The sequence below is a fragment of the Simochromis diagramma genome, unplaced genomic scaffold (genome assembly GCF_900408965.1).
Source record: "Simochromis diagramma unplaced genomic scaffold, fSimDia1.1 OVJJ01000618.1, whole genome shotgun sequence".
Classification (NCBI taxonomy): Eukaryota; Metazoa; Chordata; class Actinopteri; order Cichliformes; family Cichlidae; genus Simochromis; species Simochromis diagramma.
The window spans coordinates 6,877,235-6,899,509 of NW_024387423.1; the positions used below are offsets into that span (position 1 = coordinate 6,877,235).

The following is a 22,275-nucleotide window of genomic DNA, read 5'->3' on the forward strand; positions in this document are numbered from 1 at the left end:
ACTGTTTTGTTCTTTCCTTGACAGGAGGGATTTAGTGGAACTAAAGGCTATCAGAGCATAAAACACTTAACTGTGGATGATAATAAACAAATCCACAAAACCATCCACACGATTTAAGAAGAAAAAAAAATGCCCCACCTGTCCCATCATGGTTTCCTTGTATTGTTTCTTCTGGGTGACCTTGATAGGTGGCAGTTTAGTCACCAATGACACCAAAAAATTCATGAGAATGTCCTCACAGTTGGACATCTGGTCAACCATGATCTTCAGACTGGCTGGAAGGTAGGTGGTGTACAAGTCGTGGTAGTATCTAAACAGGAGGTTTGACAGAGTGACTGATTATAATAAAAGGAGAAACTGTGTAAGCTCTGGACTAAATGGAATCTGAGACGAGTGACAGTACTTGTGATAGATAGCAGCCCCGGTCAGCACCATGGAGTAGTCATTGGTCCATTTAGATGTGTAACCCCACCGCTCTTTGTTGCTGTCCCAGAAGTGGCTACGGGCCGGGTAACCAACAATGCGGTCTGGGAAACTCTGCCACACTGTGAAGGCAAAGTCAACCTGGATCGAGATCACAGAGAAACAAAGTGAGACGGGCAGAAAACACAGCACATGAGGACAGGAGAACAGATGATTCCAGAGAAGTGTACCAACAGCATAGAGAGAGAGATGATAAATAGAAAATGACTAGCTCGAACTTGGGCCATTTTTGGTCTTAAATGAAAACGCAGTACAAGTGAAGTATGATGACAGTCTGACCTCTGTAGTGGAAAGCACCGTGTCCTCGTCCAGACTGAGTACAGCATCGGTGGGGATAGTGTTGTAGGGCAGAAAGCGGCTGCTTATCACCTGGTGTGATTTGGAAAACACAAGCAAATGTGACTGGGCGAGAGAAAAGAACAAACAGCTTTACTGTGCAGCTGATTACCAAATGACACTGTATGAATTAGCCTCATATGAGCACAAGTGAGGTGCATGTGCTTAACAGACGGCACCAACAGTCAGTGTCTTTCATGTCTCTTTGTGCTACAGAGCTGTTCATCTTACAGAGTCAGTGACAGTACAAACACACCGTGTTAATGAGGAGCTTAAAAACACAGATAAGGATCCATAAGTAGAAGAGTGCTTTTCCCTACAGTCTCTCATATATCTCTCTAAATATAGTTAAAAATAACTATTTTATTAAGTGATCATAAGGACTAAAAATAAACATGTGTCTAGACTTCTAAATGTCACTTTTAATCAAAGTGTAGAATGTGGGTTTTTAATCGCTGTTAGCAACAACCTTGTTGGCCACACTGGCATTCGACCCACGGGGCTTTGGTTGAATAAATACCTGCAAGTTTCTTATACACTACAAGTTTCATTTTGCTTGGAAACATGTTTACAGGATAAATACCGATAAACCTCCTTGAATCAAGCTCCAAGAAGTGAGAGAGAAAGACACAACGTTCCAGTGCCATGTCTGAAAAGCACTTATGCTTAAAATTTAAGTCTTTTTCATTATTTCTGAGACCTAAATGATAAATCCAACATTTTTGTATCGAATCCCCAGTAAATATAAAATAGGTTTAGATATTGAACCTATAGCTGACACACTCTAGCATCCTCCTGCATTAGGGAGGCTGTGGTCTTAGATTAGTAAGTGTTGAAAGCATAAAAGGTATCACAGGGCATGCAGTAAACAGTAAATTAAAAAGGATCCAAAGGCTGTACTTGTTAGAAATTCACCTGTGCCGTCTGCACTGATTCCCACTAATAGAATTCACTCATGCAGCCCAGGTTGAGCTTTAGTGATTCTTCCGAGAAGAATGGGGAAAAAAGAAAATAGGTGTACTTCCGCCTAAACTAAGCAAGTAAAGGTATGAATGCTTATGTAACATTTCAGTGGTTAATTTTAAATTAAACACACACATAACTGCAAAAACTGTTTTTGTTTTGACATTGTTGAATACTGTGTGCAGTCCAATAAATACATTTTATTCAGTTTAAGAAGATTTGTGAAATAAAACCAAATATGGACAACTTGCGTAATATGACAGATACACGCCTAAGGTTTTTACCTTGCTTTCTCCTTCTATTACAGTAACAGGGACTGATGTGGCAGGCCAGCGGTGCTTGGCAGGAAGAGGCTTTTCACAGTTCCACAAAACTATCACCTGCACAAAGAGGGGAAAAAAGTATGGATTAAAGATAAACACCATGAAGAAGACTTCATTTTAATTTCAAAACCATCTCTTTACTAGCTTTGTAGAAGACAACAGCATCTTCATGAAACTGCATATCTATTTTCAGAACTGTCACACCACCTACACGACAGTGATGTGTCATTACTGTAAATGCTGAAACAAAATGTACTGACATTTAGCTGTACAGTTCCGTATGAGTACACATTTCTAGTGAATTTGCAAAAGGTCGAAATAATGGATAATGTGGACCCAATATTGACTGAAAAAGGCAACAGGATTGAATGAACACACCGAAACCCGTGCTGCAAAACACAGCACAGACACATAGTAGTTAAAACACTGCCACCATTAATATCTTAAACAGCTCTGTGTCTGAATTTCAACAGTATTTAAGCACAACTTTCACGTCAGCAGAACAGCTGTACATTACATAGTTCTACTGCTAATGGCTTCTTATATTTCCTACAGTGTGCATTACCAGAGTATAAAAGGATCCGGAGAGAGTGGAGTGTTGGGGTGGGTGTGTTGTGGCAGGAATGTTGCAAATGCAAATGATTTGGACAGCCTCCCTTCATCTCTCTAGCATGAATAAAATACTGCAGTTCAAAAGCAGCTTTAAACCAACAGCCGCACTTTGGTGATACGATAAACTTGAGCAATGACATAGCGGCAGACCTCCCTTTCCTACCAAAGCGGCTTTGCTTGTGTGGGTTGTCCGGAAAATGTCTTTAAATAATGCTTTGGAAACTTTCTGCATTTTAGGATGCAAAACATTTAAATTAACTGACAGAAGGAAATCACATCAGCATCACGGAATAACCCCTGTGGATCGGGTGTGTCTGAGCATAGCTGTGTGTACATGTGTGTTGGGTTTTTATTGACCTGGGCACAGTACTGGGATTTGGCCACAGCGACAAGTAACTTCATGACCGGCTGGGACTGGGAGACCAGTGGAGTGACCACATGTATGATCGCTGTAAACTTAGAAGGTGGCTTAATACCTAGAAGGCAAAAAAAAAAAAAAACAGGACACACAATTTTAAAAAAAAACAACTTTTTTCTTCTTACAAATCTACTTCAAGCTGTGTGGATGCATAGCTGAACAGGTCTAATTAGGTCTGTAAAGGAAAGGAAGCCAGTTAACCAAATCCCAGTGTCAACAACAAGCCAAATATCTGGCCAATTAACACAAATTAGCACAAACACAACATGGCAAGTGTAACTGATGTGCTTCTCTGACAAATCATAAAATAATAAATATGCATTACATAACTTGTCCGTGATTTACATATTAGTTTACAAGCACTTAACACCTGTCACACACCACCTGTTTCTGTGTTGTGCCATAAATAAAATCAGTCTAACCAAGCCTGGGGTCTCTCAGTAATGTTGTTCCTATACTGCATGCATGATTGATTAACTGACCCAGCTCAGCGTAGTAGAAGGGAAAGTCTCTCAGGGAGGTGGAGTACTGAGGCAGGGTGAAAAGACCTCCAGGAAGACTGTTCCACATGAGGTTACTTCTTGAGGTGTGCAGCAGCACCCGGTCCTGAATTATCTACAAGAATAGGAGAGGGGAGTGGGGGGGTGGGGCAAGATCACATTTTTCAGTAAATTTGTAAATTGATCATAAATAAAAATCACAACAGTGCTTTTCCTGAGTTATTTCAAGACAAAGAAACTTCTCACTGTTCTCACAAGGACTGAGGAAATAGAGTTGTGCGTCGAGATTGTGCATGTCCAATCCAACATGCTGCTTGGGACTGAGTGCAGGCACAGATCCTCTGGCACTTCTCAAAATTAACAACTGAAATTACGAGTCACTTCAAATAAACAAGGATCCTGCAGAATACAAATGAGGGGCTTTTTGTCTTCATCTTGTTGTGCCTTCTAATAAACGTCCTTTCATTCTGTTATTTGAATCTTTTTTAGGGTTTTTGTCGACTAATTTTTGGCTGTGCTTTATAATTTCTCATCTTTCAGTTTCCCAGTTATATAAATGAATTTCAGGTTTTCATCGGTATATTTTATATATGTGTAACAAATGACAGAGTTGGATTTAGACTAGAATTGACAGTGACAGATCTATTTTGAGAAATGGAGATGCTATGAATCTGTGAAAACAGACATCAGTTCAAAACGCTGAAATCTGATGTTGTAAGATCCTCACACAGTAAAAGCCTTTATGCACCAGATGCATAAACATCGTGTGAATGTTTCATGCATTAAAAATATTTCTCAGACCAAACACGTAATTTCGCTGGACAAATTTGCAGCACTTATTTTTTTTCAAGACAAGCTCAATTTTTTAGAATTTTTAAATCCAAATAGAGATCTGATCATTCAGTCCACTGCATTTGACATCAAGTGTGTTTGAAGCTCAAAATGTGCACTGGTACCAAATATAGAAATGGTAAAATAATATTTTACCTCACTGACATCATTAATATTGAGTAACAGCAGTTGTGACATAGCTTTAACTCAAACCATGAAATTCTCCCTGTTGTCGTGATCTTGTGAGAACTGAATGAACCCAGTCTTCCCCCTTTTATTTTTAGGAAAACATGATGCTTGATTTTGTTTTCCTTTTTTCTTCTTCCTTTTTAAAATAAATAAATAAATAAATTTAAATAAATCGTTTAAGAATGATTTTTAAAAAAATCAGAATGTCATGACAGTTTTTCGCAATGGACTCTCTGTAACGAAATTAAAAGTCATGTTTAGTTATTTAGTCTAATATTACATTCTGTATGCTTGTAAGCTTTGCAAGCCCAAGCATCACCTGTTCCCACTGACATTCCCCAGATGACTCCTAGACATTAAGAGGATACCCTAATAGAAATGTTAAGTGTCCTCAGTAGTTATGGTGCAGCTACAGACCACAACAAACCCTGTTTATTTCTAGCAGAATACATGTGGTGATAAACGTGATTGTTCAGGTTCACTTTTACCTTGTTTATGGCAAAATATCAAGAATCCCCAGATAATGGTAGCTCGCTAAAAGAGTGCATCAGGAGTCAAAACATAGCTGATTTGGTGTTGCACTGTGGGATATGTCGGTACAGGGTTAAGATGCTGAGTGTAAACAGATCGAACATCAGCTTCTCGGGGTTGTAACTTTAGCCCGCTGACACGGAAAAGCCATCTCTGCCTTCTAATGCACTGACTTACTTACTCTTGGTATGAAATGTCTGTAAAGTTATACGAGCATAACTATTATTGGTGTGAATTGCAGTCAGCCATAAGACTGACTGCATGTTATGGAAAACAGCTGTAACATGATCTTCTTTACCTGCCATTCAGATAGTTTTTCAGTCACTTAGAGGTCACCTTCATTTGTTGTCATAAAATAGTGTCAGGTAAATTTATAGACACACAAATATTTAACCATGTAAACAGAGGATGAGTTTAAAGAAAAAAAATCCTCACTTCCACAGCTTTACAATATCCTTTTTGCTTTTTTTCTCGCCTCTTTATCCTTTTTCCATTCTTTACCGCTCTCATCTTTGTCTGTTTGTAACTCTAGCCCAAGAGCAGCGTGATAGGCTGCTATTCACCGGGAAGCCTACAGATAAATGGAGTCTGACAGGAACAAACTACTGACATGATTGATAGCCAAGCCACAGCGATACGCAGCCTCAAAACATGACAGCAGTGCTTAACAATATATATCACTCCTCTTGGTTTTCAATGTGGTTTTGAGCATTTTCATTGTACTAGTGCTAACTACATAGTCTGTACTGATAATGTCACCACAAAGTCGATAAGAATAATTAAAAGAATTGAATCAAATGATAAGACAACTAATAGATTTATAATTTAACTGTATTTTTTTACGCTTGTATTTATGCACAAATACAGAAGTGAAAAATACTAACACAGTAGTGAGGTTTTAAAATATGACAAATAATACACAGCACTTTTACGCCTGTATACAGGGAGTGCAGAATTATTAGGCAAGTTGTAATTTTGAGGAATAATTTTATTATTGAACAACAACCATGTTGTCAATGAACCCAAAAAACTCATTAATATCAAAGCTGAATGTTTTTGGAAGTAGTTTTTAGTTTGTTTTTAGTTTGAGCTATTTTAGGGGGATATCTGTGTGTGCAGGTGACTATTACTGTGCATAATTATTAGGCAACTTAACAAAAAACAAATATATACCCATTTCAATTATTTATTTTTACCAGTGAAACCAATATAACATCTCCACATTCACAAATATACATTTCTGACATTCAAAAACAAAACAAAAACAAATCAGCGACCAATATAGCCACCTTTCTTTGCAAGGACACTCAAAAGCCTGCCATCCATGGATTCTGTCAGTGTTTTGATCTGTTCACCATCAACATTGCGTGCAGCAGCAACCACAGCCTCCCAGACACTGTTCAGAGAGGTGTACTGTTTTCCCTCCTTGTAAATCTCACATTTGATGATGGACCACAGGTTCTCAATGGGGTTCAGATCAGGTGAACAAGGAGGCCATGTCATTAGTTTTTCTTCTTTTATACCCTTTCTTGCCAGCCACGCTGTGGAGTACTTGGACGCGTGTGATGGAGCATTGTCCTGCATGACAATCATGTTTTTCTTGAAGGATGCAGACTTCTTCCTGTACCACTGCTTGAAGAAGGTGTCTTCCAGAAACTGGCAGTAGGACTGGGAGTTGAGCTTGACTCCATCCTCAACCCGAAAAGGCCCCACAAGCTCATCTTTGATGATACCAGCCCAAACCAGTACTCCACCTCCATCCTTGCTGGCGTCTGAGTCGGACTGGAGCTCTCTGCCCTTTACCAATCCAGCCACAGGGCCCATCCATCTGGCCCATCAAGACTCACTCTCATTTCATCAGTCCATAAAACCTTAGAAAAACCAGTCTTGAGATATTTCTTGGTCCAGTCTTGACGTTTCAGCTTGTGTGTCTTGTTCAGTGGTGGTCGTCTTTCAGCCTTTCTTACCTTGGCCATATCTCTGAGTATTGCACACCTTGTGCTTTTGGGCACTCCAGTGATGTTGCAGCTCTGAAATATGGCCAAACTGGTGGCAAGTGGCATCTTGGCAGCTGCACGCTTGACTTTTCTCAGTTCATGGGCAGTTATTTTGCGCCTTGGTTTTTCCACACGCTTCTTGTGACCCTGTTGACTATTTTGAATGAAACGCTTGATTGTTCGATGATCACGCTTCAGAAGCTTTGCAGTTTTGAGACTGCTGCATCCCTCTGCAAGATATCTCACTATTTTTGACTTTTCTGAGCCTGTCAAGTCCTTCTTTTGACCCATTTTGCCAAAGGAAAGGACGTTGCCTAATAATTATGCACACCTGATATAGGGTGTTGATGTCATTAGACCACACCCCTTCTCATTACAGCGATGCACATCACCTAATATGCTTAATTGGTAGTAGGCTTTCGAGCCTATACAGCTTGGAGTACGACAACATGCATGAAGAGGATGATGTGGACAAAATACTCATTTGCCTAATAATTCTGCACTCCCTGTATAGTGATACACATGTGGAGAGTTGTATGTAGGTGTGTATGTACCTCCAGTGTGGTCAGTACTATCTTCTCCACAGAGTTGAAATAAGCCTCCCACAGGAACTGTGTCTGCTGTCTCAGAGAGAGGATCTTATCTTGGTGGATGGAGCGCACTGTTGAAGGGATCTAGGGAACAGGTAAGATATGCAAGAACATTTATTTTAATGAAGTATGTAGAAAAGAACAGCTTGAACTGGATAATCTCAATACACAAATCAGTTCTGCTGTCATATCTGCTGTATAGTAGTTTCAGGTTAAAGGGGTTAAAACCAATAAATCAGCACTGAACAATTCATGGAGGTCATCGAAGATGTGCCCTCAAAATGCAGCAATATTCAGACACTTTGCACTTGCTAGCTGACATAAAGAAAAACTGGAAAAAAGAAGCAAGGAACACCTGCATGCTGCTGTTACCATCTCTTTTTAAGACATGCCAAAAACCTTCAGTGTTTAGGGGAGAAAAAAACTAAAACTCATCTTCAATCTACATCATCGTCATCTATGAGAATTAACACCCTTAGAGTTGTATGTAAAATGTTATCATATGAACAAATAATAGATAATGTATGATGACACTTTACTAGAACCGATACTGACAATACTCATCACAAGCACTGAAGTCTCTTGTACATTTAGCAAATATTGGTTCTACAGCTTCCTTCATCACAGTCACGTCGGAGCAAAACAGGAAGTCAAAATTGGTGAAAAAAATTATTACAAAACTGAATAACCAAATACTTTCATGATAACAGATTTGAGAAGCCAGCATTGTTACTTATCCCATTTCTAAAAAGGTACACGTTTATTAACCATCAAGTGTGATCACATGTATAAAAGCAGAAGTGTTGGCAGTTTGTGCATTTTAACACAAGGCCACTATTTTACCACGACTCAACATCTTAGGAAATTCAAAATCGCAAAATTGATGGTGACCACATTCGGCATGAGTGACAAGCTCGGTGTCAAGACCTATGGAGACATTTCAAAGCAAAGCCCCGAAACACAAGCAGCCATTGAACAGGAAGACTGTCTGACCATTGAACGAGGTCAGACAGTGCAATGTTTAGAAATTGGGGGTGGGTGGGCTACGTAGGCCTCAGTTAGCAATTTAAATGTTAAACATCATGACAGTAAAATTTGCAAAAGCCTGAACAAGCATGGCTTGTTTGGAAGGACTGCCAGAAGAAAGGTTTTTCTCTCTAAAAAGAATATTTTAGCATGACTTGCAAAGTCGCACCTGAACAAACTACAAAACTTCTGGAGCAGAAGTGGAGACAATTCACAGCACCACATTTGGAAAACAAACAAAGGAAAAAAAGAGAAAAAAGAACATATCAGCACAAATGACTCATACACACTATCAAGCACAGTGGTGGAGTCGTGATGATTTTGGCTTGTTTCAAAACCATAGAACCTGGGCACCTTGCAGTCATTGAGTCGACCACAAGCTCCTCTGTGTGTCTAGAGTCAAACATCTGTCTGACAGCTAAATCTTCGCTGAAAATGAGTCATGCAACAAGACGATGACCACAAAAAACAGCAGCAACTCACAGAAAACTACAAATGTGGTTCTACATGCTACTAAATCATGTGGCGTACTCAGTTTTTTATAGTTCTTTGACAACCTTCTTTTTCACATGAATGTATGCATTGAAATCTGTCCAATGAATTAGATTCTGATAAAATAACCAAAAACATCAAGACAGGAGATAATGCTTTTATTATAATAACTTTCACTGGTGATGAGGGATAAAAAAAAAAAATAAAGTAATAAAAATTCAAGAAATGGCAATATGACAGTGGTGTTTTTTAGTGGTATTCTCGGAGGTTTTACTGAGCTATTATGGCACTCGACCTCTATATGTATATAGGGTATCCTGCTTTAGGTTTTAACTTAGAAACTCTGCTTACCTGTAATAGCAGCCTTTCATCCCCAATAACAGCTGCCCTATTCCAGTCGATGATCTCTGAGAAGGGAAGCTCCCAGCCATTACTTAGCATCACTGGCACGCAAGCTGCCTGCAAGAGTAACACCACAAATACAGAGAGAAAATGAACTGTTAATAAGGTGAACCGCTTTAAGAATGGAACCTGTGAAACTTGTGAGACCCACAGTATGCTAATAACGTTTAAATTTACAGTAAATATCTCAAGCAGGGAGGAGAAGTTGGATAAGAGTGCAATCAGTTTGCCAGTACCATATTGCCTGCTACCTGAGTCTTAAAATATTTATACTCAATATTCATATTCAAAGGGAACAACCAGGCATCGGTCTTGTGGAATAATTTCTCCTTTAGGAGGCAATAAAAAAATAGGAGGTATTCATATCAGGCAATTTAAACAGTTGGATCGACACTTTTTTTTCACAGCACATTTCCGTAAACCACAGAATCACTGCGATACTGTGATGACTACCTCTCAAAGTGACTAAGCAGTGTGGCTTCATAAAAATGATCAATGTACTTAGTGGAAAGGAAGATAAACTTTAAAATGGCTTAACTATCAAACCCCTGTGTCTAAGAGATGAATGAAATTCTTACTGAGGTGTGTCTGTTGGTGGATGTCTTTGTGTCTTAGTGGTGCACAGCAGCCTCCTGTAATCTGTTAAGCGGACTACCAATTACTGATTGGTCTTGTGCATCCAGGAACAAACACTCGTGCATCAGAGCGCTGCAGTATTCATCTAATCATCTTCTTGTCATTAGCAAAGGTCTTTGCATGCTTTACCTGCCTAGCTGCTCTCACAGAGAAATCATCTTCAAACCCTTGTAGGTAACTCAGCATATTACACAGCCAATATGTGAAAGAACCATTATAAAAACTCAGTATGACAAACTTTCTGCTATGATATATACTATTCTATACCAAAGTCTCAAGCCACTGTTCAGTTCTCTGTACTTTGCTAGGAAAATAGGTCATTGCTGAATTTTTCCTGTTTCTTTAGGGCATGACTTTCATATACTGTTCACGTGCTGCAGATGTTTTTTTTTTCTTTTGTTTTTAGGTGTGTGCCAATTCTTCTTTTGTCCTCTTTGTCCTCCTGTCCTGTTCTCTTTGGTAATCCTATTCTAGGTGGAAAAATATTATTTTTTGTGTTTCTAACTTTTATCTTTCGCATTTTCACTCAACTCAGCTGAGGAAATGGGAACAAATTGTGCATTTTTGTCACATGATGAAGTGCTTAAAGATGCTATTTAAAATTGGTTGTTTGCCATCTGTTGTATGTAGACACAACATGGTTCATCAATCAAGTACCTTTTTTTAATTCTTGAAGACTTCATAGATCAGTGTTATGTGGTTCAAAAGAGAAAAAAAAACAACTTTGAAAATGATCAGGTACAAGGACTAGACTGAAAATCAATGGAAAAGCTGACAATGGCCAAAGATAAAAAACTTTGAAAAACCTTCAGAAAGCCTGGAGAACTACTGCTTAAACCCACTTTAAAAATCGCAATAAAAACTGGCTCCTTGGAACCAAAATATAAAAGTAAGAGTGGTGACTCAGTCCTATAATGTAGTTTTCTTCTAGAGGAACTAAGCATTAAGCATTGGATTTCCTTAATTACTTTGCAACCAGGTTTCCAAAAAAGTTAGAAATCTGGGTAAAATGTTGTGGTCTGCATGTTTTCTGGAAGCTCTGCTTTCTCCCACTAAAACATGCTGGGTTAATGATACCTGTCTTGGACGATGGCACTACAGCAAGAGATACTGTAAATCTCAAGAGTTTCACTCTAATTAAATAAAGATTTAAAAAAAGAAAATCTTCACTCCAGCAGCGGGAATGAGGATCAGCACCTCCAAATCTGAGCCCATGGTTCTCAGCCGGAAAAGGGTGGAGTGCCCACTCCGGGTTGGGGATGAGTTCCTGCCCCAAGTGGAGGAGTTCAAGTATCTCGGGGTCTTGTTTGCAAGTGATGGGAGAAGGGAGCCGAAGATCGACAGACTGATTGGTGCTGCGGCCGCAGTGATGCGGATGCTGCACCGGTCCGTCATGCTGACGAGAGAGCCGAGTGTAAAAGTGAAGCTCTCAATTTACCGGTCGATCTACGTCCCTACCCTCACCTATGGCCACGAGCTGTGGGTAGTGACCGAAAGAACGAGATCACGGATACAAGCGGCTAAAATAAGCTTCCTCCGAAGGGTGGCTGGCCTCTCCCTTAGAGATAGGGTGAGAAGTTCAGCCATCCGGGAGGGGCTCAGAGTAGAGCCGCTGCTCTTCCACATCGAAAGGAGCCAGCTGAGGTGGTTCGGGCACCTGACAAGGATGCCTCCTGAGCACCTTCTGGGTGAGGTGTTTTGGGCATGTCCCACCAGGAGGAGGCCCCAGGGCAGACCTCTGCTTAGGCTGTTGCCCCCGCGACCCGGCCCCGGATAAAGCTGAAGAAGATGGATGGATGGAAAATCTTCACTCCTTACACTCACTCACTTCAGTCACTGGGGCATTATGCCTCACAACAGCCTGTTCGCTTTCACAAATTCCGTCAAATTTCCATGCGTCTGTCCTACTCAACTTCTTTGCTTCTTGTATAAGTGTTTACACACACCCCAGTGCCTCTCCCTGCCACAGCCCAGCCCTACAATCTAGCCAACCTCTGCATTCTAACTCCACTGCAGACACACTGCTTTCTCCTCTGGCGTCCTGTCTATACGTGGCCTCCCCTGTGATGTAATCATCTTCCAATTTCATTCAATACAGAGGCAGTGCCCATTTTACCTCTGGAAAAATCAAAACTCATCATTTTAGTTCCATCTCCTACAACATTCATTTAACAACATAAATTGCCTCAAGTAAAAGTATACGTTAAATAAAATTAACTTAGGCACTCTTCAACGTATGATCTGAGCACGCTGTCACTACATGAGCCTGGCCATATCTGTACACCTAAAACAGACAGATGGTGTGAATGAGATAATTACTGTGTTGGGGTTGAATTAGGGACACTTGTTGGATAATTGAGGAACATTAAATGCAGGGTAGCCATTCACATAAATGATTAAGCACATGTTTTCTGCCACACAAAAACAAAAGTGGAGGAAGATTTGAGTGGGGGGGGGGGGGGGGGGGGGGGTCACCTAAAGGAATGGAAAAAGCTGAACCAGATTAAGAAAAGGAAAAAAGAAACAAGATGGCAGAAAAAGCTGTGAGTCATACGCAGCTAAAGTAACACTAGCTGCACATTAACAAAATGACTGGCACTGGGTGAGAGAGCTACTAGGACTAAATAAGCACTTCACTTTTTGCACTCTCGAGTGCTGATGAGGAGCTTCATTGTTTGATCAGGTTTGGTGTTGACACACAACATTATTTCTTGAATCAGTTTAATCTATGTTTGCTTAATATAAGAAAGACTGTAAAATGATGATGCCTTAATGATCTTAGCACCTTACAATTTCTGTGGGCTGGACATCAGCTGAGATTTATTCATGTTCAAATTTGAAAGTGATTCCTTAAGACTAATCTGACTGTGTTTGTGTGTGTGTACCATGTTTACATATCTTTGTGTGGACCAAAAATTGGAATGTCAGTATACTTGTGGGGACCAACAGCTCTTGTAGGGACAAAATGCCCATCCCCACGAGCTTGAAGGCATTTTTCAGGCTCAAAATGTGGTTTTAGTGTCAGGGTTACAATTAGGTTATGGTTATTTTTACGCTAAGTGTTAGGGTTAGGCATTCATTTTTGATGGTTAGGGTAGGCTGCAAGGAAAGCATTATGTCAATTAGATGTCCTCACAAAGATATGAAAACACAACTGTGTGTGTGTAAAATAGCTTCTTCAAGCAAAATTAAACAGATAATGTTGCATAAGATTTGTATTTCCTGAACTATTGTACTATACAACCCTGTTTCCAAAAAAAAAATTAAATATCAGTCTAAGTAGCAGACTGTTTTTAAATATAAGTCATTTAAAAACTATACATAACTGTAGGATGGCAGCATGCACCGCTCCAAACCCTGTCCAATATTAATGATGCCCTCACAGATGTGCAGAAGAAACAGCGTTCTTAAATTACTGGACCATTTTATCCATGAAGGGTGATGAAGACTACTTCCCTATTTCTGAAAGACTGCCTTCTCTGGGATCTACATTTGGTGAGATGCCACAGTGGCTCCATAGTGTAGTGATCACACATTTGTCTAACAAGGAAAAGATTCCTGATTCAATCCTAGGAAGAAGAAAAAAACAAAGCAAAAAAACAACAACAGGGGCTGCATCAGGAGGAGCATCCGATATATAAGAAAAAAACCCTCCTAAATCAAGGCATGCTACCAGCTGTGATGACTAAAGTGTAATATAGACTTTGTAAAGCCTATGACACAGAACATATTTATCCCTAAAGTTTTTTCACTTCTTTGTACAGCCAATATCAGCATTCTCTCTCCAGGAATTTGCTGACATTTGTGAGTCCTTGTATTGACACTATGATTAATATTCCTTATACTGACGATGGTTGTTATTCTCTCACCGATTTAAAAACTATGGCAAAAAAGTATCTAGAAATGGGTGAGAGGAATCGACGGTAGTGAACAAGCCAATCACAATTGTTCCAGACTATGCTGACGCGATGTTTAGCTACATTTCCAGGGAGGTCATATTCGTAGAGTTACAGATGGGTTTACGGTTACAACATAGCTACTGCATAGATTCAGGGAGCAGCTGTTTCTTTTAGTTGTGAGACGTCCCACTTAGTCTTTTTTTTTTTTTTTTTACATTTGTTTTAGGATTACGTTTTCACCACCCTAAAATATTGAATAAAATTCGCAATGAACCTATATTCTAACAAAATACAGTCAGCAGTAAAAAGCAATATGTGTGTTTTTAATCACTGACCTGTAAAGCCTCTAAGAAGCGAAAGGAACCCAGCCGTCGTCCTCGAGGTACCAGACAGAATGTGGAGTTGTACAGCATTTCTCTGTAGTCATACCTGCAGAGCAAGAAATTAGAGAAATCAGCAACACATGTTCAGAAGATGAATTTAGGCAACCATACAGAAAACAGAGCTGTGTTTTTGTTTATTGATTAAAAAAAAACTTATTTAAAAAAAAAAAAAAAAAAGACTTAAGGAAGAAAGCAAACGCAGAACCAATGTTATTTTTTTTACATGTGCAAAACACGTGTTACCTCTCTTTTTTGGATAAAGGAATACCTTGAAAGAACTACTACTATGAGGAAAAAGCCCATTCTCGGATCTTGACTTCTGTCCACTCACCTATAAACCCCTTTGCCCTTTCACCTGCACATCTAAACATCTCTCGTTCTTCCTCCATTCAATCTAAGCCTCAGTCAGCACTTGCTTGGATTAAGAAGCTGCTTGGAATTCCTTCGGTGTCATTATTATGTGCAAGAGAGTGAGTGTAAAAAGGAGCGGGAAGTGTGTGTGTGTGTGTGTGTGTGTGTGTGTGTGTGTGTGTGTGTGTGTGTGTGTGTGTGTGTGTCTTGGCTAGTTGTGCATTCAGTTGAGTTTTATGAAGGATAACTGGAAGTGTAAATATTTTATTTCTCAGTATTATTTGCAAACAAGGACAAGTGCAAATGTGTGCTACATTTAAAACAAGTTGTGGTTACATTTGAATGAGACTGCAAATAAGCAAAGGTGAGTCATCATTTGTGTTGCGCCTACTGTGTATATCTACCTGGATGTCCACAGCCTCTCATTTACTGTGTGTGTGTACATAAATTATGCTTAGGGTTTCACTGCTGGGTGTCTCACCAAGTGTACTGTAAGGCTCAATATTAAAAAGGCACGCTACTCTGCAGACTTGATCCATGAACTGATTTACATCTAGTCTACAGGGCACTGCACAGTCAAGACACATCCCGGCATACTACTATGCACACTTGGTAAAAGTACCACACAGTAGTTCACTGTACCTCCAGCTCTTCCTAAGCACTTTCATAACATAAAGCACAACACTTTTTCTTGCTATACCCAATATACAATCATCCAAACCGCATTCTTAGAAACACTAAAAATACCTCAAAAGGTGTCTAAGAAATATATACCTATGACCATAATACGATATTATTACACCACTATCAAGTCATTTACACAGCAATACAAGGGGCATGCATTATAGTGACATAAAAGCAACAGCTAAGCTTGATGCTGTTGATAATACACTTAAGTAATACATAATACACTATAAAACACAGAAATCCATTATCAACACTGGAATTATTAGTAGGTCAGAGCAACTAATGCTGCAGAGTAGGTAGCACAGATGTTGCTCTAATCTGTGCATCCATTATGAAATAGTGGACTTAATGATAAGTGTGACTACATCACAGATGGATTGCAAGATGACAAACACACAGTCTAGCGAGAGTCATGATATTTAACCATTTTGCATGCCTATAAAATCAGAAATGTAGGTCTGCATCTGGGCCCGGCGGGGTATAAGTTTTTCACATCCATCATCTTTTCTGTCCGTGCAAACTCAGGGAAGACCAGATGTTCCTCTCCCTGCATACCTCCATTCTTCCCTACTCTTCCAGATGGCTGCCTGCGGGGAGGAGCAGTCTCACAGTATGCTACCTCATGTCAGTGAGGACGTTAAGGATGAGTGTTCAAAAACATCTTCCTTTTGAACCAGCTCATGCCTCAGTGTTTTTCTTATATATTTCACAGTGCAATTGTAAGGCATGAAGAGGTTTAACAGACTGGTCTCAAACAGCATAGATGTCAGTGAGAAGCTCATTGCCCGCATCTCACAGCATTTAACTCTGCATGATATGAGGCAAATCCTGCCTTGTCCCATATTTCCACTATGCAGTTAGCTGCTGGTGAACAGAGCAGTTTCACAGTAGCAGATTGGCTGTAGGGATGAGTAAAAAAAGAAACAAAAAATAACAACAACAAAAACCCCCACAACTTTTCCCTGTTTGCTTCTCTTTTTTGTAACTTTGAAAGAGAAAACTGTGCTAGTCTGTGCCATTTTTATGCATTCTGGTCATTGTACTCAAATGAATGAGTCCAATTCTTCCTTTTTTAAATCCATTTACTTTCATAATTCCTTCAACCCCTTTGTTAGGATGGGTGAGGGTGAGCTAATAACATGAAGTCAAACTACATTGCAAAACAATACAGCTTAGCCTAAACCCACACAGAGTTATAGTATGTATGTGGTAGACAGACACATTCAATTTGGACTGAACCTCGACCAGCTGGTCAGTCAGAGCGACCACACTGTTGACGTTTACTGACCACTGTGTTGTTCTTGGTTAGAAACAACCACCTTTTAGAAATGGTAGCTCCTTTTATATGACCAAGCTGTGTTGTCTGTGAGTGACACAGGGAAGATGGGAGTGCAGACTAGTAAAAAGAAACCTTAAAGTCAGAATATATACTGATTTGTCAACCAGTAAATTAGTTGTTAAGCTTACCAAAACCCCTCTACTTTCTTCCATAGTTAGTCAACATCGTTTCTCTTTTGTGTTTGTGCGTTTAACTAATTGCCATCTTTCACAGGTCACTGAACTCAGCTGGAAATTCCATCAGTAGGGACCAACCCCTAGTGGCCTGCTATGCTATGCTGTGCGAATAAGCATCCTTGTATCACTTTTAAAGGAAAATAAGTAGCTGTATTTTTAAACGGCATACACTGGTTTACCAAGATACAGTGATGACAAGTGTTATGCAAGAAGAAAAAAAGCAAATCTAGGACACACTGTACACAGATTCCAGTGAAAATATTATGAGGTGTTTGTTCACTTATGTGAAATCATTTTACATTAATATTTGAGGTTCAAGGCCAGAATGGCACATAAAGGTGGAATCCTGTTATTTGCCAATAATCAGTGCATAGTTTCAATTGACAGGAAGAAAGTAGACCGATCAAGCCTCAGTTTAGGTGCAAACACTCTCCTCCATGTGCAAGAGAAGAGATGAGAGAAACGCACTAATGTGGCCTCATCATTTCGACACTTTACTTGATATTAATACATAACTAGTCCAGTTCTGACAAATGTCCAAACTTTCTCACTGAGGAAAACAAAAAAGAAAAAAGAAAAGGAAAAAGACTTGGCAGTAAAATGGCAAAACATCAGTTTCAATGCTGTGACCTTCTGTTATGCCTCTTTACATAAGCCTATTAATTTTTGAATATAATTTAAAAAATAATTTTTAGTATTAGAGTTAAGGAACAAGAATGATTCAGAAAGAGAAATGAATAACAAGAAGTGAGCTGGGTCAAGAATGAACATCAACCAGTCTCCTAGCAACCAGAACGGATGGTGTGAAAAAGAAATGCATAGCACACTTTGTCAAGTGCCGGAGGAGACTTGGAAGAAGAGCCAAAGTGTTTGTCTCCTATAATCCATGCAAGAGACCACACACATTATCCACATAACAACTCACAGAGAGGGCTGCAATCAAAAGAGCCATTGACGTGGCATTTCAAAGTGCTGATATTGGTTCCACCAGCATGACTACCAGGAACTACAGAGCAGTTTCCTTTAATTTATGTAATTGTTGGTTTTCTTAATCCTCTACACAGTATACATTTACACAACAACAAATATTTGATTTCATGAATTTTCAGAAGGGGTATTGTTAGATTGATACAGATAGGTTAGGTGAAGCAGGATGAATTTACTCATAAAATAACCAAGGACCTTTTCATAGCTGGGCAACAACACAATTTCTGTAACCTAGATTTTGGATATACTGAACCATGAATTGGTTTAATTATGCCAAATTCAAAATAAATTTGGAAAGGAATGAATACATATCGAACTTCATTTGGTCGTTTGGGTTTTTGGTTTGTTTGTTTTTTAAGCTTACAAACCAACAAAAGTGGATTTTTATCTACTGGCAATGCCAAGATCAAGGCATGCCAATGGCAAATGCAACTGTACATGCAGTAATTTGTTATATAAAGCAGAGAAAAAATTTTAAAGTATGGTAACAGTAGGGCAGTTATATATAACACTAGATCTGTGTACAATATGCTCTTTGATCAAACCAACTGCTGTCAGATGAGAACAGAAATTCTGAAGATTTTGGCAGAGCACCAGTTTTTGTCTGCGTGACTTTGTTGTAGTATCTGTAAACTCTGGCTCAAGTTCTTAAAAAGAGAAAATCAGTAACAAGGTTCAACATCATCAATGATCTCATGGCCTGGGGCTAGTTTAAAAAAACATAAATTATATTGCTGGGGATGTTAGTTAGCCAGCTTATTGCTCTTTTAGGATCAGTGATGGTGTTTCCACAAATTCATTCACCTGTAGCAAACTGACTAAAATGTATTTTCAGTCAGTTACAGTTAGCATTATCACATTATGGGCGATCATGGCTCAAAGAGTTGGCAGTTCGTCCTGTAACCGGAAGGTTGCCGGTTCGAGCCCCGGCTCGGACAGTCTCGGTCGTTGTTTCCTTGGGCAAGACACTTCACCTACCTCCTACTGGTGATGGCCAGAGGGGCCAATGGTGCGATATGGCAGCCTCGCTTCTGTCAGTCTGCCCCAGAGCAGCTGTGGGTACAACTGTAGCTCGCCTCCACCAGTGTGTGAATGTGAGAGGGAATGAATAGTGGAATTGTAAAGCGCTTTGAGGGCCCCGAAAAGCGCTATATAAATGCAATCCATTATTATTAAAATGCCAAAAAAGCTTCATGCCTGTTGAGATCTTTAAATTTGAAAAAGAACGATCTAGCGTCTGTTTGTTTTATGTAGTGAAAGCATAAAACATAACTGATTTAACCAGATGCTAAAATGAAACCCGTCTGCATACAAACTATTTATTTTGACACAGTCTTAGGAGCAGCTGAACATCGCACTACTTCCAGCAGTGACAGGGTTGAGTAGTACTACTTCTATAGATTTATCTTAAACTTCTAGATATTTAGATACATTTCTCTAAACTAGCACTATACTAAGAAATTACATTTGCTTTTTTTTTTTTTTTTTTTAAAACAAAAACTCCCATTTAATGGCCCAGGAGCCACTGGGAGAAAGAACGTTACAGTAGACATCGGTTAAAGTAGAAACTGATTTAACAATTGTCTCCACAACAAAGGAGAAATTGCATGAACTGAAACGAGAAGGCAGCTATATGACTGTGCTGCTCTCCCACCCCACAGTACCAATACTAACTTCATATCTAATTTTACGCCTTCTCTTTTCTGTCACAGTTGGACTAGGTTGATAGACATTTGGCTGTTGCCAGGACCATTTCTCTGAGCCCGAGGAATTTGAGCCTGAAAGGCAATGAGTGAAAGTGAGTGTCATCAGAAGATAAAGGAAAAGAAGGATAAACTGCAGCTGACAACTGAACACTAGATCCAAGCCCCACACAGCCAGAGCAAGACCATGGCAAGACTGTCACAGACAAACACATAAAGCCTAATTTTAAGATCAACACACATCGGAGCAACTTCAATAGTTGAACAAATGGACCATCTTAGACTCCGCCGTTTTGTTTCTTGACAAGACTGCACACGAGGAAGCAGACATGTACACACTTTGGAGAAATTGAGAAAAAACAAAAACAAACAAACACTCTTATTGAAAGACTTGCATCTAATGTGATATGAATTTACATATAGTGATTTTTCGTGTATGGGAAAAATCATTAACTGACTGTTTATCTCTACAAAGCATTCAAACAGATGCTTTGAATATGGGACTAATAGCATCAAACTTGCATGAGGGTATTTTGCAGTCTATATACTGGAATCTGTGGTAGCATGTCTTAAAGATTTTATTAGAGCTTGGAGAAAACTTGCACACCAACCAAAGCGAGACTGAGCCTACACAAATTTATTCTGTGTTTATATATCTGAATATTAGTTAAACTGTGAAATCCATTCCAGTAATGCAACACAACCAAGAACTTCAACACTAGGGGACACACAAGTTATTGGCCAGAATAACTAAAGAGAACAACTTAAAGATTAAAATACTCCATTGGCCTGAGGATGAAACATGACTGATTAATGTCTAAGACTGTTATGAATGAGATTCCCTGCACTATCTTGCATTTAATAGGGTAGTTAATCTTGACCGTTTTTAGCTGCAGCCATGATAAATGAGAAACTTTTTTTGAAGCATTGGTGCCTCGAGCAAGGATGGAGACCTAATACTGGGTCCACGGAAAAAAGAAGAATCGGACGGCAATAGAGCTTCAGGGGTAAAGGAAAAAAAATCTAATTGAAATAAACTACACATTTACAATGTCACCTAGACTTGGCTGTGCTGGACTTTCTTTCACCGAAAGTCTAACACAACTGTTTCCCACATCAGCACAGTAATTTACATTATGGGAAATGATCATTTATTTTTAATAAGAAAACAGGATTGCATAAACATATTGTAGGTAGCTGGATCGCTGAATGTATTTTTTCCATTGAAAAATTTATGGTTGTTACACTTTATTAGACAAGAGGACAGTTTTCCAGCGGTACAAGAATTACCATTGGTGCTTAATGGAGTTTAACAAGGACTGTGTGCTCAAGCCCGAGTCAGTGGAGCAGAGAGAATGTTAGAACCAATATGGCTTTTTCAAAAACAAAGCCTTTACTCATTTCCTCAAGGCGCCTTGGATTCACTCATCTTGCTCTGGTTAATGAGTTCAAGACAGCTTTATAAAAAATTTACAGACACACAGAGGGGGGTCTAAAGCTCCACCACATTACATGACCTCAGGTTAATTTACCCAATTACTATGCTTTGAATCTTCTATCACTCTTCTTTTTCTTGTGCCCCTTCTCAGTCTCTATCCATCTTAAGCCCTCACTAAACAGGAAAACCTAAACACAAAAACCTTTGATCTGCTCAAATGCTGCTACACACACCCGTAGGTTTGTACAATTACACTCAACATCCATGCACAATGACCAAATCAAACTGATTTTTTCAAAACATCCATCCAAATAAAAATGCTTGGATCTTAAAAGAGCTGCTGATTTATTTTGGCAAAAGCGTCTCCCACATCTCTAATCAGCCATCCATCAGCTTGATGAGGCTGATGAGTACGATGCTTTGAAGTGCTCTCTGGATACCATAACCAGAACAAGGGACTCTTGGAGATAATGAAATGACTGTTGTTAATGGAACAGCCATTAGTGCTGGAATGTCAGGACTGGCTTGTAAAGTCAGGCAACATAAAGATGTTGGATCAGTCGTTAGGGTCAAATTACTTGACTACAATGACCATGGAGGGTCTAACGTCTCTAGCAATAAGGATCACTGAGAGTAATATACATTTATATTGGCTCTGGTGTGTATTTCCAAACATTAAATTAGACCTGAGTATTACAGTATAATCTTTAAGGACTTTTTTTTTTATAGCCTGCACTAAGAGAAGAAGAGTATTTCTTGATCTTAATAGGCACTCGCACTTTAAGCTGAGAAGCTTACTGATCAACTAATAACATGGCTTTGGTAAAAGCCAAAGTAAGCCATCCACAGAGCTTTAAGTGTGTCCCATTAAGAACAAATGTGGAAGTTGAACAGATTAATCTAAGCAGCCTCCATGCTTCAAGGAAGGGTGTCAAACAGCCAGCAACAGGCATGTGTAGGACACAAAGCCTATCTGGTGGTGC

General features: G+C 39.4%; 1 protein-coding gene and 1 long non-coding RNA gene across 2 annotated transcripts in view; one reads left to right on the forward strand and one right to left on the reverse strand.

Annotated features, from left to right (window-relative positions):
* Positions 1–22,275, reverse strand: part of LOC120722283 (exostosin-1a-like) — a 44,252-nt gene that overhangs the window by 1,515 nt on the left and 20,462 nt on the right. Inside the window, exons 2-10 of the mRNA XM_040013209.1 lie at positions 14,564–14,657; positions 9,643–9,750; positions 7,738–7,857; positions 3,618–3,750; positions 3,075–3,193; positions 2,067–2,162; positions 763–852; positions 404–564; positions 139–310 (exon numbers count right to left, since the gene is read on the reverse strand). Coding sequence (XP_039869143.1) covers positions 139–310; positions 404–564; positions 763–852; positions 2,067–2,162; positions 3,075–3,193; positions 3,618–3,750; positions 7,738–7,857; positions 9,643–9,750; positions 14,564–14,657 — 1,093 coding nt within the window. The remainder of the gene's footprint in view (positions 1–138; positions 311–403; positions 565–762; positions 853–2,066; positions 2,163–3,074; positions 3,194–3,617; positions 3,751–7,737; positions 7,858–9,642; positions 9,751–14,563; positions 14,658–22,275) is intronic.
* Positions 171–3,275, forward strand: LOC120722286. Its single transcript, XR_005693395.1, has 2 exons — positions 171–282; positions 2,090–3,275. It is a non-coding gene; the product is annotated as an uncharacterized LOC120722286 (long non-coding RNA).